The sequence below is a fragment of the Protomyctophum parallelum genome, assembly GCF_964188405.1.
Source record: "Protomyctophum parallelum genome assembly, chromosome: 7".
NCBI classification, from domain to species: Eukaryota; Metazoa; Chordata; class Actinopteri; order Myctophiformes; family Myctophidae; genus Protomyctophum; species Protomyctophum parallelum.
Genome location: NC_139705.1, coordinates 15423939 through 15439178, shown reverse-complemented (window position 1 = coordinate 15439178; position 15240 = coordinate 15423939). Strand labels below are relative to the sequence as shown.

Sequence of the window (15240 nt, the reverse complement as noted above, 5' to 3'; positions counted from 1 at the left end):
ATGGCGTTATCGTTCATAATCATAAAGTGTGGGTCTGGGAAGGCCAATGGTGTTGTGTTGGCACACTGCGGTGGAACATGTCACACCGACATTTGACTACTTGTGTGAGTGACTTGATGCTTGAACAGATAACCTCGCGTTCTAAATCGTCTCTGTCGGGTGAAACCTCATATGTCCAAAACTGCTACTTCTCAGCATTCACATCCAAAAATAGCGGTGGCAGAAAGTGGCAGATCTACAAGCTCAAAATGTGTCGCTCTGCACCGTGTTTCAAGCTTGCAGATCTGCTGTTTTTGATTATTTTTGTGTGAAGCTGTAGTATATGATCAAGTAGGGCGTTATTATTAAAGTTTAAATATGAAGTCACAGTAAGAGGTTTCTTACCGACAGAAATGAAATGTAACTGGGCAGAAGCCGAAGTGAACAGCAGTTGACATTGTAGAAAGAAACACAAATATATCTTGCATTGTTGTTGTTTTCATTGCTTTTGGGAAACAGCTGACTGAGGTTATGCAAATATATCAATAACAGCTGAACACTGCCCTGGGGGTGGATAAGGCATGCCAAATTGTTCTTCCCAAGGTGCCTTGTCAGAGAAGATAATTGTGACTGGAGCCAGAAAGAAAGTGCCTCAAGTCGGTGGTTCAGAAATTGCGCGAAATTAAGAAAATAGGTTTGCTGGAAGCTGAAAACTGAGCAAAGCCTGCATGAGGAACAAAGTGCTGAACCTGGTCACAGATTATGATGTGATCTCTTAAGACAGATTCTGCCGTTAGCGAAATCAGCACCACTGCCGTAAACAACTTAAACAAGTCATGTTGTTGTTGTTGGTGGGAATAAACAGTCACAGCAACCCGGGAGGGAGTGCACTAAGACATGGCCTGCTATATTGGGTGCGATGTGGATACGAATATGTGGCCAAAATGCAGAAGACCAGGCAGTTTAGCTAGCCTCTTTAGAGACCCTCGGTTACCTTTTCTGAATTTTGGACGGCGGTACCCTAGGGTCCCTTCCTAGTTATTCCACTCTCCACAGGACGCAGCTTTACCACTGTCTGTTCACAGAGACCTGCGTGGTCGCTTGAGTGTTGATGCGATGTTTCAAAGATGCATAAAGTTGCAGTAGGAGACCGTGGAAACGGGTTAATCGGCATTGCCGTTAAGTCTTTTTTTAAATCTTTTTTTTTTTAAGTTTTGGCTTCTCTGTAGTACTCTCTTCCTCACTTCCCATGTCCCACCTCCCGCACCGAGACTGGCTAGCTGCACATCCTACTTACTGCTTCTGATTGGCCAACCGCGTACATGCTGGATGTTTTTAATGCTGTTGTGTCGTGGGAGGCGGGACATGGGACATGAGGAAGAGAGAATTTCAGAGAAGCCAAAACTTAAAAGAAAAAGATAAAAAATACTTAACGACAACGCAGATTAATGCCGCTTCACACGGGTCTCTGTGAACAGACAGTGGTAAAGCTGCGTCCTATGGAGAGTGGAATAACTAGGAAGGGACCCTAGGGTACCGCTGTCGAAAATACTGAAAAGTTCTTCTGTACCTTTTTTGGTTTGTAAAGTTCAGACAATGATGATCAAGCTAATGTTGTGCTAGCCCCTGTAATGTTTGGGCAATAACCTCATGGCCCGGAAATGGGGCCCAACCCACAGGTTGAAAACCACTGGTATAGAGAACAGAAAAACAATGTAACACACTGTCGACTGGCCTGCGCCTCGGTTTTGTTGTGTGCGTGTGTGTGTGGATGTGTGCGTGTGCGTGTGTTTGTGCGTGTGTGTGTGTGTCATCTGTCACACAGATGTCACACCAGCATTGGTAGCAGTCCGTTGGTTTGTACACCTGCACTGTTATAGCGCCTCAGCCTGTCTGATAGCTGATATGCCCTCATTGCAAGACTGTACTCCACGGGCATGCCTCTTAGCTTAGACAAACACACACACACACACACACACACACACACAGGTGTGTGTGTGTGTGTGTGTGTGTGTGTGTGTGTGTGTGCTGCCTTCATGCGCTGTCTCCTTCCATCATAACATTGGTTTTCTCAGAGGATGTGAAAGCTAGCGCTATTTATTTGATGGTGTGCGCGTCGCGTCCGTCCGCACACGCACACACGCATGTGTGTCTGAGCACCCGTGCGCGGCTGTGTAAGAACGTGTCGAGTGCGTTCCTAACATAAATTACCCACCAACATAGATCGTAACGGCTCTCACACGCACGGACGCACGCTCACACAGAGGCGCACACACACACACACACACACACACACACTCACATTGTAAGGGCTGTGGCAGCAAATATTTGCCTGTGCGTGGGGGGGCAGCTCTGCCCAGTGTAAACAGGGCAGTGTGGACTGTCAGGACAGAGACCTCGTATCTCCGTAGTCCATACTGTACATTCACGTCCTTTAATCACACAGGAGTGTTGCAAAGATTTTTGGTCGGCTACTGTCACTATATGATATAGTAGCTTAATCGGTTGAAGCGTCACTATTGTAACTTATCTTTAATGAATAAAATGTAATGTTGTCGAATCTGTATGTTAATACAGTATAACTTATACAATATGTATGCTAGAGTACAGTATGTTAATACAACATATACAATTATACAATCTGAAAGAAAAAAATCCTGATGATGTCACGAGACCTGGGCGCCATATATGGGGGCTTTCCCATGTATGGGGTTTTGAGTGATACACTGACGGACTGACAATAATGTACGGTTTCATAGTCTCCCTTCTCTTCTGTTGACACATTTAGATTGTGTCAAAGTTCGTGTCTCTGTAGACACACCATCTGACAGAGATTTTGACCTGATGGTCAAGATTCAATTTATCCCCTGAGCAAGCAGACAGACTCTTTAGTTCAACGGTAAAAAAAGACAAATAAGAAAAATCTGCACACATGGGGTTCAAATCGGGGGAGAAGAGGATAGTTACCGTACATAGTGCAGCTTTAATTCATAATGTATTTTTGGGTCCCAAGAGTGCCTTCCTAGAAATGCAGTGTTCAAAAATGTAGTGCAGTGAAAGTCATCTTAGCTTGAGAAAATAATTAAATAAACCAAAAAGAAATATGTCAGGTGGACACCTTATAAGTCCCCAACTGTTCAGGATTCTAATTCAGCAATTAATCTAAAAATAGATAGATATATAGATAGATAGATAGATAGATATAGATAGATAGATAGATAGATAGATAGATAGAATATGGAGATCAGAGGATTCTGCCCGACAGCATCAAAATGTTTTATTTGTTTTATAATCCATTAAAAACCACAGGAAACCCTCTGTGCCATTTTCGATTTTAGCGTTGGATATTCAAAAATAGCTGCTCACAGCGAGCTTGTACATCTGCTATTTTTGAACATTTTTGAAAAAAATGTTGAACAAACTGCTGTTTTCGAAGACATTTGTGGAATCTGCTTCAGGTCTTAATGGAATAATACGATTCATATTGCAAATGTTTCTTTTTACAAGTTAACTGTCACCATGTGGCCATAGAGCAGGGGTTCCCAAACTGTGGTGCGTGCACCTTGGGGGTGCGTGACATGAAAAGGGTAATGGTGGTTTTATGGTGTTATTTAACACCAACGGCAAAATCCGGTAAAACACTGTTGTAAGGATATGTACTGTATACTGCACAGGAGCTGCATGTCTTTCAGTCCAGTGACATTCTGTGATTATTTGGTAACAGGGGGTGCACGGCCCTAGAGGGTAGTTCGCTGTGCCAGCCGGAATTGGTCACATTCAGTCACTTATGTTAGCATTAGCTCACAATGTTGGCAGTGTGTTTACAGTGTCTACAGGAGTACTACTGCAGTGTGGCAGCGTGTTTACAGTGTCTACAGGAGTACTACTGCAGTGTGGCAGCTTGTTTACAGTGTCTACAGGAGTACTACTGCAGTGTGGCAGCTTGTTTACAGTGTCTACAGGAGTACTACTGCAGTGTGGCAGCGTGTTTACAGTGTCTACAGGAGTACTACTGCAGTGTGGCAGCGTGTTTACAGTGTCTACAGGAGTACTACTGCAGTGTGGCAGCGTGTTTACAGTGTCTACAGGAGTACTACTGCAGTGTGGCAGCGTGTTTACAGTGTCTACAGGAGTACTACTGCAGTGTGGCAGCGTGTTTACAGTGTCTACAGGAGTACTACTGCAGTGTGGCAGCGTGTTTACAGTGTCTACAGGAGTACTACTGCAGTGTGGCAGCGTGTTTACAGTGTCTACAGGAGTACTACTGCAGTGTGGCAGCGTGTTTACAGTGTCTACAGGAGTACTACTGCAGTGTGGCAGCGTGTTTACAGTGTCTACAGGAGTACTACTGCAGTGTGGCAGCGTGTTTACAGTGTCTACAGGAGTACTACTGCAGTGTGGCAGCGTGTTTACAGTGTCTACAGGAGTACTACTGCAGTGTGGCAGCGTGTTTACAGTGTCTACAGGAGTACTACTGCAGTGTGGCAGCGTGTTTACAGTGTCTACAGGAGTACTACTGCAGTGTGGCAGCGTGTTTACAGTGTCTACAGGAGTACTACTGCAGTGTGGCAGCGTGTTTACAGTGTCTACAGGAGTACTACTGCAGTGTGGCAGCTTGTTTACAGTGTCTACAGGAGTACTACTGCAGTGTGGCAGCTTGTTTACAGTGTCTACAGGAGTACTACTGCAGTGTGGCAGCTTGTTTACAGTGTCTACAGGAGTACTACTGCAGTGTGGCAGCTTGTTTACAGTGTCTACAGGAGTACTACTGCAGTGTGGCAGCGTGTTTACAGTGTCTACAGGAGGCTTCTCTTCAACACTAATCTGTCACTGTCAGCGAGGCCGTGCAAGTTCTACGCATAACTTTAGAAGAACAAGCGGTAGGGCTCACCGGAGTCGCTCAAAGGCACTATTTTGATTCTATTACAAGGCGTGCGTGCGTGCGTGCGTGCGTGCGTGTGCATGTGTTGTCAGCTATAGCAGTTGTCAGACTATAGGAGCAGACTGTAGTATTTGAAGGTATGCAGTATGGTTGCAGTCGCAGACTACATAGATACCTAGATACCTCATTCACCACTGCAGTTTATTGGAGCGACATGCAAAAAACGGGAGGCAGAAGTGCGGAAGGCAAATCGCATCATTTCCGGGACTTAAATTCAATTCAAAGGAGCTTTTTTGGCATGAGGAAACAAACGTTTACATCGCCAAAGCAAGTGCCTTCTGGGAAAGAGGGAGTCCCGCCTATACCGAACGTCCCCTTCTGTGACACATGCGGAAGCTTCCCTTAATGCCTTCCCTGAAAATGGCACCCGAGATACAGACACCCCAGAGTCGAAGGAGGCGTCAACCTTTTTATGACTAGCTGTAGTAGTGTATATGGAGGTATGCAGTATGGCTGTCGAGTGGCTAGTACACAGGTTAGCTGAACGGGTTAGCTCTGTAATCAACACCCCAGAGTCACACAAGACTGACGCTATACATTTACTCTGGCCCCAAAGTATGTGTACGGTACGCGTGCGTGCGTGCGTGCGTGTACTCACACCTGGCTGTTTATACACCTCTGTATCTGTGTTTTTCTGTCTGTCTGTATCCATATTTCAGTACTTGGAATACTATTTGCGTGTGTGTCAGTATGTGCGTGCACGTCGTGCATTTATATGTCTGTGTGTGTGCGTGCGCGCGCATGCTGACAGATTTACACAGCAGTGTCTCGGCCCTCATCCGTCAAGTTTCATCTTGTCTCAGTCTGTCATGTTGCTCAGACCAGACAGAGACGCAGTCTGTGTTCACGTCTGTACCTATAACTGTACATCTGTGTGTGTGTGTGTGTGTGTGTGTGTGTGTGTGTGTGTGTGTGTGTGTGTGTGTGTGTGTGTGTGTGTGTGTGTGTGTGTGTGTGTGTGTGTGTGTGCCATAATTGCCAATATTCAAAACACCAACATAGCGTATACGCGGCCCGTTTCAGCTGAAGCTTTGCTGCAACCACTTGTGAATCCATTAGAACTTGTTTTGATTTGGAAACAGCCCTGTTCTGAACATGTTAGTGATTTGGAAACAGACCTGTTCTGAACATGTTAGTGACGCAAAAGTTTCCCCCCCAAAAAATAAGAAAAACTATCCAAAACTAGAGATTTAAAACAGAAGTTGAAGAAAGGCAGTTAGATAAAATGTTGCGGCGTGCATTTGAATGCTCACTTTGAGCATTTTTTTTTCTTTTTTCCAATGCATCACTAAGCCATATAATTAACCACTCTACAGCCATGGTTCCCAAACTGGGGGTCAAACATTGTTTTCTCACTCAAACCTACCTAAACAAACCTACTTATAGTATACAGTACAGTGTATACAGGGTGTATATATATATATATATATATATACAGTATATAGTAGGCCTATATATATCTCAGCACATTTTTAGAGTGACAATTTAATGACCAAATTGTCAAATATTACATAAGAAGGAGGAACCGAGTTAATGCTTCTCTCTAGTCTCTCTACTCTAGTTGCTGACAAGTGCATGTCAGGTTGAGTTCTCAGTTCAAATCATGGTTATTTTGGGGTGTCACAGCCTGAACAGTTTGGAAACCCTTGCTCTACACTTTGTACTTAGTTGACAACTATAATTATAAATCAGCCTTAAGTTGTTTGTACACTGATTCGTTTTGTCGAGGGAATATTGGAGCGAATTTGGGAGTAGGCCTATATGTAAAAAACAGATCGACCTCACTTTATGTCAATGACGTTTGCACACTCCCGCTGAATATTTGGTCCGTATATAACGCACCAGTGTGAAACCACCTTAAAGACACTGTACTGATTGAGGCATTATCACTGTGCATTACTTTATTGGGTCTCTCTCTCTCTCTCTGTCCAATCTGAAGGCAGATCAAGTCTCCGAACGTCCAGAAGCAGATTGTACCGGGCGAGATCAGGAAGGATGGACTGACCGACGGACATCCACACTCTGTGCCACAGGTGTGTGTATATGTGTGCGCACATGTCTGCGAGCGACCATTCCTCAGCCCCTTATTTATGTCTAAATCACCTAAATCATCATCATCATCATCGGAGGTCTCATTGGATCAAACTCTCCTCTCCTGTCCTGTCCAGTCTCCTCCTGCCCTCTGCTCTCCTCTCCTACCCTACTCCTCTCCTCCTGTCCTCTGCTCTCCTCTCCTCTCCTACCCTACTCCTCTCCTCCTGTCATCTGCTCTCCTCTCCTATACTCCTCTCCTCCTGTCATCTGCTCTGCTCTCCTACCCTACTCCTCTCCTCCTGTCATCTGCTCTGCTCTCCTACCCTACTCCTCTCCTCCTGTCCTCTGCTCTCCTCTCCTACCCTACTCCTCTCCTCCTGTCATCTGCTCTGCTCTCCTACCCTACTCCTCTCCTCCTGTCCTCTGCTCTGCTCTCCTACCCTACTCCTCTCCTCCTGTCATCTGCTCTCCTCTCCTACCCTACTCATCTCCTCCTGTCCTCTGCTCTGCTCTCCTACCCTACTCCTCTCCTCCTGTCATCTGCTCTGCTCTCCTACTCTACTCCTCTCCTCCTGTCATCTGCTCTGCTCTCCTACCCTACTCCTCTCCTCCTGTCATCTGCTCTGCTCTCCTACCCTACTCCTCTCCTCCTGTCCTCTGCTCTGCTCTCCTACCCTACTCCTCTCCTCCTGTCATCTGCTCTGCTCTCCTACCCTACTCCTCTCCTCCTGTCATCTGCTCTGCTCTCCTACCCTACTCATCTCCTCCTGTCATCTGCTCTGCTCTCCTACCCTACTCCTCTCCTCCTGTCATCTGCTCTCCTCTCCTACCCTACTCCTCTCCTCCTGTCATCTGCTCTGCTCTCCTACCCTACTCCTCTCCTCCTGTCCTCTCCTCTCTTTTTCTCTCTCAAGCAAGCAGCACATGTCGCACAACCGTCTATCTTTTTCCTTATCCTTCTTTCCTAGCACTGCATTTCTGTTCTTTGTTCTCCAGTCTACGCCTCTCCATATTGTTCTGTTCCTCTGTGGTATATTGCACTCCTTCGGGCCTCCCTCTCTCCGTATCCCCCCCCCATCCCTCCCTCGGTGCATCTCAGAGTCAGTCCTGAGTGGAAGAGACAGGCATTTAGTCCGGAGAAATCAGCTCCATACGGAGCCAGCAGCAAAGGGCATAATGGCTCAGAGGGGAATAGTGAGAGACTGCCTTCAGTCATGACAGCAGAGAGAGAGAGAGCTCTTTCTGCGCTGCCATATTATTATGCTGTTTTTCGTCAATGCAAACTATGATGAAACATGTTTGTCGACTACCTTTTTTCGCAGGCAAAAAATGAAATAAAGACTGAGCTATGACAAAGACGAAATAAATTGAACATTTAGTCAAAACAAATAAAAAGCAGACAAACACATGTCAGGGAGGAGGACTAGTGGAGAAGAGATCCAGTAGAACTAAAAAGACAAGTCATTTTATGTTTGGTTGCACTCGGGTGTTGCTCTCTGAGCGTTGTGAACTTATATAGCAACGTTATATATATAACTACATTATGTGTGTGTTGTGCTCGTGTGTGCGGTGTGCGTGCGTGTGCGTGCGTGTGCGTGTGTGTGTGTGTGTGTGTGTGTGTGTGTGTGTGTGTGTGTGTGTGTGTGTGTGTGTGTGTGTGTGTGTGTTCAGAGCGCCCGCAGAGCCTTGCTAAGGTGTTAATACGTTCAGAGCGCCAGCCGTGCCAGGCTAGTCCCACAGGACAGATAGAGAGGCAAGACTCTATGCCAGCCGGCAGTGGTGGGAGAAAGTACTCATATTTTGTTTTTTTATACTTAAGTAAAACTATGAATACCACAATGTAGGAAAAACAAGTTACTGTGTTCGACATTTACTTGAGTAAAATTACAAAATGGGCATCAAAATACACTCAACGTACCAAAAGTAATACTCATTACGCATAATGTCACATTTCACAAGTTTTCAAACCGTATAGGCCTATTAAAAATTACATTACTTGAGCAAATGTACTTTGTTACTTTCCAACACTGCAAGTGTTCTCTCTCTCTCTCTCTCTCTCTCTCTTTGTCCAGCCAGTCTGTGGTTTTACCGTGCGTACGTGCGTTTGCGTGTGTGCGTGTGCAACTGTTAGGTTATTTATGTGTGTTGTTGGACGTGCGTGCTGGCAGGCTGCATCCAACAGCCACATCATTTCCTCTTCTAAACAGTTCCTGTACAGAAGGTCGGACACATTTACACTGCCACAAACCCAGAGACAAACACTGAGGGGTTGCCAGAGAGAGAGAGAGAGGCCTGGTGTTTCGTCATTTTCGGGGAAATGCTATAACAGAGACAATTAAGGGACCTTAACGTTTTTTCTTTGCTCTACCTCATGGACCTCATACTTGCGGATTATACCAGTGCTGTCAGTCTATACAATGCACAGTATACACATGCTGCTATGCTCACGCACCTTTATACCTTAGCTCAGGTATTGTGTGTAAATGATGGACGAACGGATGGACAGACACTTAAACGCTGCAAGATAAACACGATGAGGACGACCAGACGTCATGGCTTGGTGCAAAACGGTAGAATCAGCCCTCAACTGCTTCTGACAGAAATATGGGGAGGGGATGGGGAGCGAGGCTTCCCTCCCCTACTCATATTTAGGTACCAATCCAGCTTGCGCCACATTTTTCACTTTTCTTTCTTTTTGTTTGCCGATAAAGCAACATTTTAGAACACGACACAGTTTGTGAGGTCGGGGTTAGAGTTAGTATTAAGGTTTAGAAAGACATTTATCACACTGTATTTCTATCAGAAATGCATTAATCAGATATATTCTGTCAAAAAGGCAGTTACCAGACTGGTGACTGTCAGAAAGACACCCGTGGCTTGTGCGTTCAGTGCCACTCAAAGTGAGGGAAGCCTTGCCCCTAGTATGCATATGTCAGAAGCAGCTCTTGGTTTGGCCAGGATCGTCCCAGTTTCAACTATGTGTCCAGAGTCTCAGCAAATTAACCAATCCACACACTCTTGACATGAGGAGCACTGGAAGAGATCAATTCAATTCCACCAACATTCTATAGATTGTTGCGGTTGGCCCAGGCTCTCACATTATTAGGATTGTTGGTTTAGTAATGAGTTAAAGTCATGTTTAATGTAGTTTCAAACAAAATAAATGTGTTGAATTTGATATTGATATTATAGTTAACATTAACACATCTGTGGTACATATACACAATTTGAATTATTGTATCTATAAATTATATCATGTGCTTGCAATTTCAAAACGGTTTAATTTGTAATTGCAAAGAAAAGTAACTGTTCACATTGAACGCAGCGTAGCACAGATACTGTGTGGTCCGACAGGCATTAGGCCGACACCCTATACCTAAAACCCTAAACCTAACCTCACAGGAAGCCACGGGATGTCTGGTAGTCACGGGTTAGTTTTAACCTGCCACGGGTTAGTTTTAACCTGCCACACATGTCAGGAGCCACGGGTGAGTTTTAACTGACCACGGATTAGTTTTAACATGCCACAGGTTGGTTTTAACCTGCCACGAGTTAGTTTTAATCTGACATGGGTTAGATTTAACCTGCCACGCATGTCAGGAGCCACGGGTGAGTTTTAACCGACCACGGGTTAGTTGTAACCGGCCAAGCATGTCGGGAGCGACGGTGTTGTGGGACTAATGCCTGTGGAACTGTTAGTATGTCCAACGTATACACCCCGTGTTTAGTGGTGTTTTTTCCCCCTGCTCAGCATTATTGTTGAGCAACCAACCCTTCTCTCTTAATTCTTTCTCTTCCCTTATCTCCAGAGAGCATCGGGAACATAGCACGCTCCGAGGGTAAACACAAACAAATGTGGCTTCTTCTTTCATCACTTTTTCTCGCCGCCCGCCTTTCTTTCGCTCGATTACTTCTCTCTGCCTCCATCCCACTGTGAGAGAGAGAGAGAGACGGATACAGAGAGAGAGTGAGAGAGAGAGAGAGATAGCATCGCCTCCCCTATCGTCTCCATCGTGCCACGCTACACTTCACGAACACAGAGAAAATGCACATCGGAAACGTTCACTCCAAACCTTCACACAGTCCCCCGCACCACCACCACAATACACACGCATGCACGCACACACACACACACACACACACACACACACACACACACACACACACACACACACACACACACACACACGCATGCCTGTTGGGAATGATGCTCCTTGGGTACGATGCCTGTTGGGAATGATGCCCGTCGAGGTGTAGATCGGCTATTTTACCCTTATCGTAGTACTTGGAGGCCAGTCATATTGATCTCCATATGGGCATAAAAGGTACACAGACGGACATTCATCGTAAAAGTAATCAGAGATCCAATAATCCATTGTTGCAGACCCATTTTGTGGGCTCCCCCAGAGTTAGTGTCAAAGTGTCCTTGAGCAAGACTCTGAACCCCTAATTGCTCCCGATGTGCAGGTTGGTGCCTTGCATGGTTGCCTCTATACCATCGGTTTCTGAATGTGAATGTAATGCACAATCTATGTAAAGCTCTTTGGATGAAAGCGCTATATATAATGGACCATTTACTAATTGTGGTATGCATGAATCAGAACAGGTTTCCAGGTCTAAAATTGTTTTACCATGTTTTTGTCGTGTCCAGAAAATGGAAAGAAAGAGAAAGAAAGAGTGAATGAACGCATGCAGTGTTTTACCATCATCAGCCCTTTGAAAGGCAACGACATGTAAAACTGTCAGACATTCAAACTGCAAATGCAGCACTTTTTGCTCTTTTTTGCTTTTTTTTGTACCACACACACACACACACACACACACACACACACACACGCACACGCACACACACGTAGACAGATACGTGTCTGTCAGACAGCGTGAAGGAAGAGGCCGCACTACGCTGTGTGTGTGTGTGTGTGTGTGTGTGTGTGTGTGTGTGTGTGTGTGTGTGTGTGTGTGTGTGTGTGTGTGTGTGTGTGTGTGTGTGTGTGTGTGTGTGTGTGTGTGTGTGTGTGTGTGTGTGTGTGTGTGTGTGTGTGTGTGTGTGTGTGTGTGTGTGTGTGTGTGTGTGTGAGAGAGAGTGAGGCGTGTGGGGATCAGAGAGGTGTGGAGCGCTCTGGAAACGTGCATTCTCTCACTCCCCGCTCGTTTATTTTAGTGATTATAATCCCCCCATCAAACCAGAAGGGTCCAGACTGCATAATGAGCCTGTCCCTGGGGAGGGAGGTGATGATCGACCCCGCACTGGCAATTATCTCTCCCTTTTCCTTCTCTCTCTCTCTCTCTCCCTCTCTCTCTCTCTCTCTCTCTCTCTCAGGCCTTCATTGCATTCTTTGTATTCTCTAAAGCCAGCAAATCTCTCCCATTTCTTTACTGACCCCCACACCACACACATGCACGCACACAAACACACACGCGTGCACACACACACACACACGCATGTGCACACACACTAACAGCACTAACACAGATCTCCGGTTGGGTTTCACTCTCAGGGGTACAGTGGTGGTAGTCCCAGTCTCAGTGGGGTGCGTAGGTGTGTGTGTGTGTGTGTGTGTGTGTGTGTGTGTGTGTTTCTGTGTCTCTGCGGGGCGGGGTCAGACCAGTGCTTGTTGATGCTGCCGCATCAAATTACTGCCCGTCTGTCACATCCAATTACGGCTTCAGACTGCTGACGCACACAGCCTGCCTCTGTGTGTGTGCGCGCGCGCGCGTGTGTGTCTGTGTGCGCGTGTGTCTGTGCGTGTGTGTGTGTGTGTGCACGCCGTCGCTCACCTTCCAGAGCTCTTGTGTCGTGCCGACACGACGAGCCACAAGCATCCGGCTGTGATTTGGCTCCTGCTCGCCACTATTTCCATCTCCGGGCGTGCACGGAGCGGACGTACGGACTGACGGACGGGGGTTTGAAACCCACAGCTTGTTGTTGTAGACACGTGTGAAATTAGCCTTCTCCTCCGCAGGCCGGCCAGCCAGCCAGCGGGGCCGGCCCAGCTCTATCCGATGAGTGTTATTTCTGCATGGAGGACAGCATGCTCAATTATTATATGTATTTATTTTACCCCACAGTTTTGTAACCCATTTTTTCACCCGGTGTCAGTTACCTACAGTAAGCTGTCATCCTGGGCGCTCCTCTCCCTCGTGTTTCCTTCAAAGCATGAGGAGTGAGCAGGTTGCTTTATCACCTGACAGGGGGAGTTTCTCCGGTTGGACGTGGTTGCGTGGAATTAAGGAACACGTTATTCCAACCTGTTCCTTTCCCCTCCATCAGGCGCGCCGGCTGGCCAGGGGGAGGCAGTTTAGAGACCAGTATTACTGCATGTTTTTTGTGAGGGTATACCTACCCTAGGGGACACTGGGCACTGATGACGTGGAGGAAAGAACACAGCATCCCCAGCGGGAATCTAACCCGGGACCTAGATGTGAGGCGACAGCCCTACCAAGGACCCACCACATTGATAGTATATCTGGCCGTGGAGGGGCCATGTCAGTTATCTCCCTATTTGGGCAAAATCTCAGCCCCAGTCCGAACTTTTAACTTAAAATGTTCAAATTATCTGAACCAACTAATTGTGGCGTCACGTATTTTCTTGGCCTACTGCCAGCGTTCACAAAATATTTGACCCCAGATGTGCGCTCGCACACACACACACACACACACACGCCCCACAGGTCTCCCACGCCATACAAATACAATAAAGGCGAGAGCCGCACCACCACCGGATCAGAAGGGAAGGAGAGTGAATTTCTATCTCCCATTCATGGGCCACTCCTATAGCGGCATGCAGTCCTGTGGGCCTCCTCCGCTGTGTTTGGATTCTTACACGACGAGAAGGAACTCAAAATGTGTGTTTAGTGTTTCCTCGTCCCCGCTGTAGAAAACGGAGGGGGACTTTCTTTTGCGAGCCCACACAGCCCACGCACACACGGCGACCTGTACAGCCCCGAGAAAAGTGTGAACGTGTGAACTCGTGTGGGCCGAGCAAGCTGAGGAAGGAGTGGGGGAGAGAGAGAGAGAGAGAGAGAGAGAGGGAAGGTGAGAGGGAGAGAGAAAAATGGGATGGGAGGGTTTATTATTTCAGTCCAATGTTTTCTTTCACAGCTCCATCAGTCCTTGTGCGGAGAAGGATCCTTTTTCCCCCTTTCGCCGTAGGTGACATAGAGGCCACACACACACACACACACACACACACACACACATGCACGCGCACAGGCATGATGTCAGCGAGGTCGTAGCACTTACTCACACTTTATGCCGCTTATCTCTCTCGTCTCTCCTCTCCTGCTGCAGGTCTGGGTTCCTTCACCGTCAAATAATCGTCGCTAATTTAACTCAAAAGACTATTCTGTATAGCAGTGGTTCTCAACCTGGCCTCGGTGGTACCCCCTTTACAACCTGGCCTCGGTGGAACCCCCTTTACAACCTGGCCTCGGTGGAACCCCCTTTACAACCTGGCCTCGGTGGAACCCCCTTTACAACCTGGCCTCGGTGGTACCCCCTTTACAACCTGGCCTCGGTGGAACCCCCTTTACAACCTGGCCTCGGTGGTACCCCCTTTACAACCTGGCCTCGGTGGTACCCCCTTTACAACCTGGCCTCGGTGGTACCCCCTTTACAACCTGGCCTCGGTGGTACCCCCTTTACAACCTGGCCTCGGTGGTACCCCCTTTACAACCTGGCCTCGGTGGTACCCCCTTTACAACCTGGCCTCGTGGTACCCCCTTTACAACCTGGCCTCGGTGGTACCCCCTTTTTCCTGATTCCTGGATGGAGGGAGTACCCCTTTAGCCGACTACATGTTGCTTAGAAAAAGACTAATCTATATCTAGTATACCGTTGCTGTCGGCTAGAAACCTCATAATTCCATATTTTAAACTTTTTTGAGGTGTAAATTAATGGGGGGTACCCGTACCCCCTGTTGTACCTCTGCATACCTGGGCCCTATAGGGGTACCCGTACCGTACCCCCATTTGACAACCACTGCTGTACACACTCGGGAATCCACAGTATTGGGGGGGAAATTACGCAATTGTGAGCTTGTAGATCGGCTTTTCTTGTTTTGGTGAAGAGATTTGTTGTAGATGGAAAAGTGGTGGACAAAGTGATGTTGTAACTATACGTTTTTTGAACGATTAAATACTTTATTAACAGTTTGTACGAAGTACAGAGTTAAAACTGGACGTGTTTTTCGGGAAAACTGATCTGTGTGCAGGGACCATTATAGGCTATACAATCATGCTAAAAGGAGAGTTTATATTGTGGTCCTATGTATTAAATTAATCAT

The 15240-nt window shown here is 46.8% G+C and overlaps 1 protein-coding gene across 1 annotated transcript in view; it reads left to right on the top strand.

Annotated features, from left to right (window-relative positions):
* Positions 1–15240, top strand: part of LOC310861947 (ERC protein 2-like) — a gene marked incomplete at both ends in the record, with an annotated part of 338757 nt that overhangs the window by 181446 nt on the left and 142071 nt on the right. The window contains one exon of the mRNA XM_083769684.1: positions 6861–6954. Coding sequence (XP_083625810.1) covers positions 6861–6954 — 94 coding nt within the window. The remainder of the gene's footprint in view (positions 1–6860; positions 6955–15240) is intronic.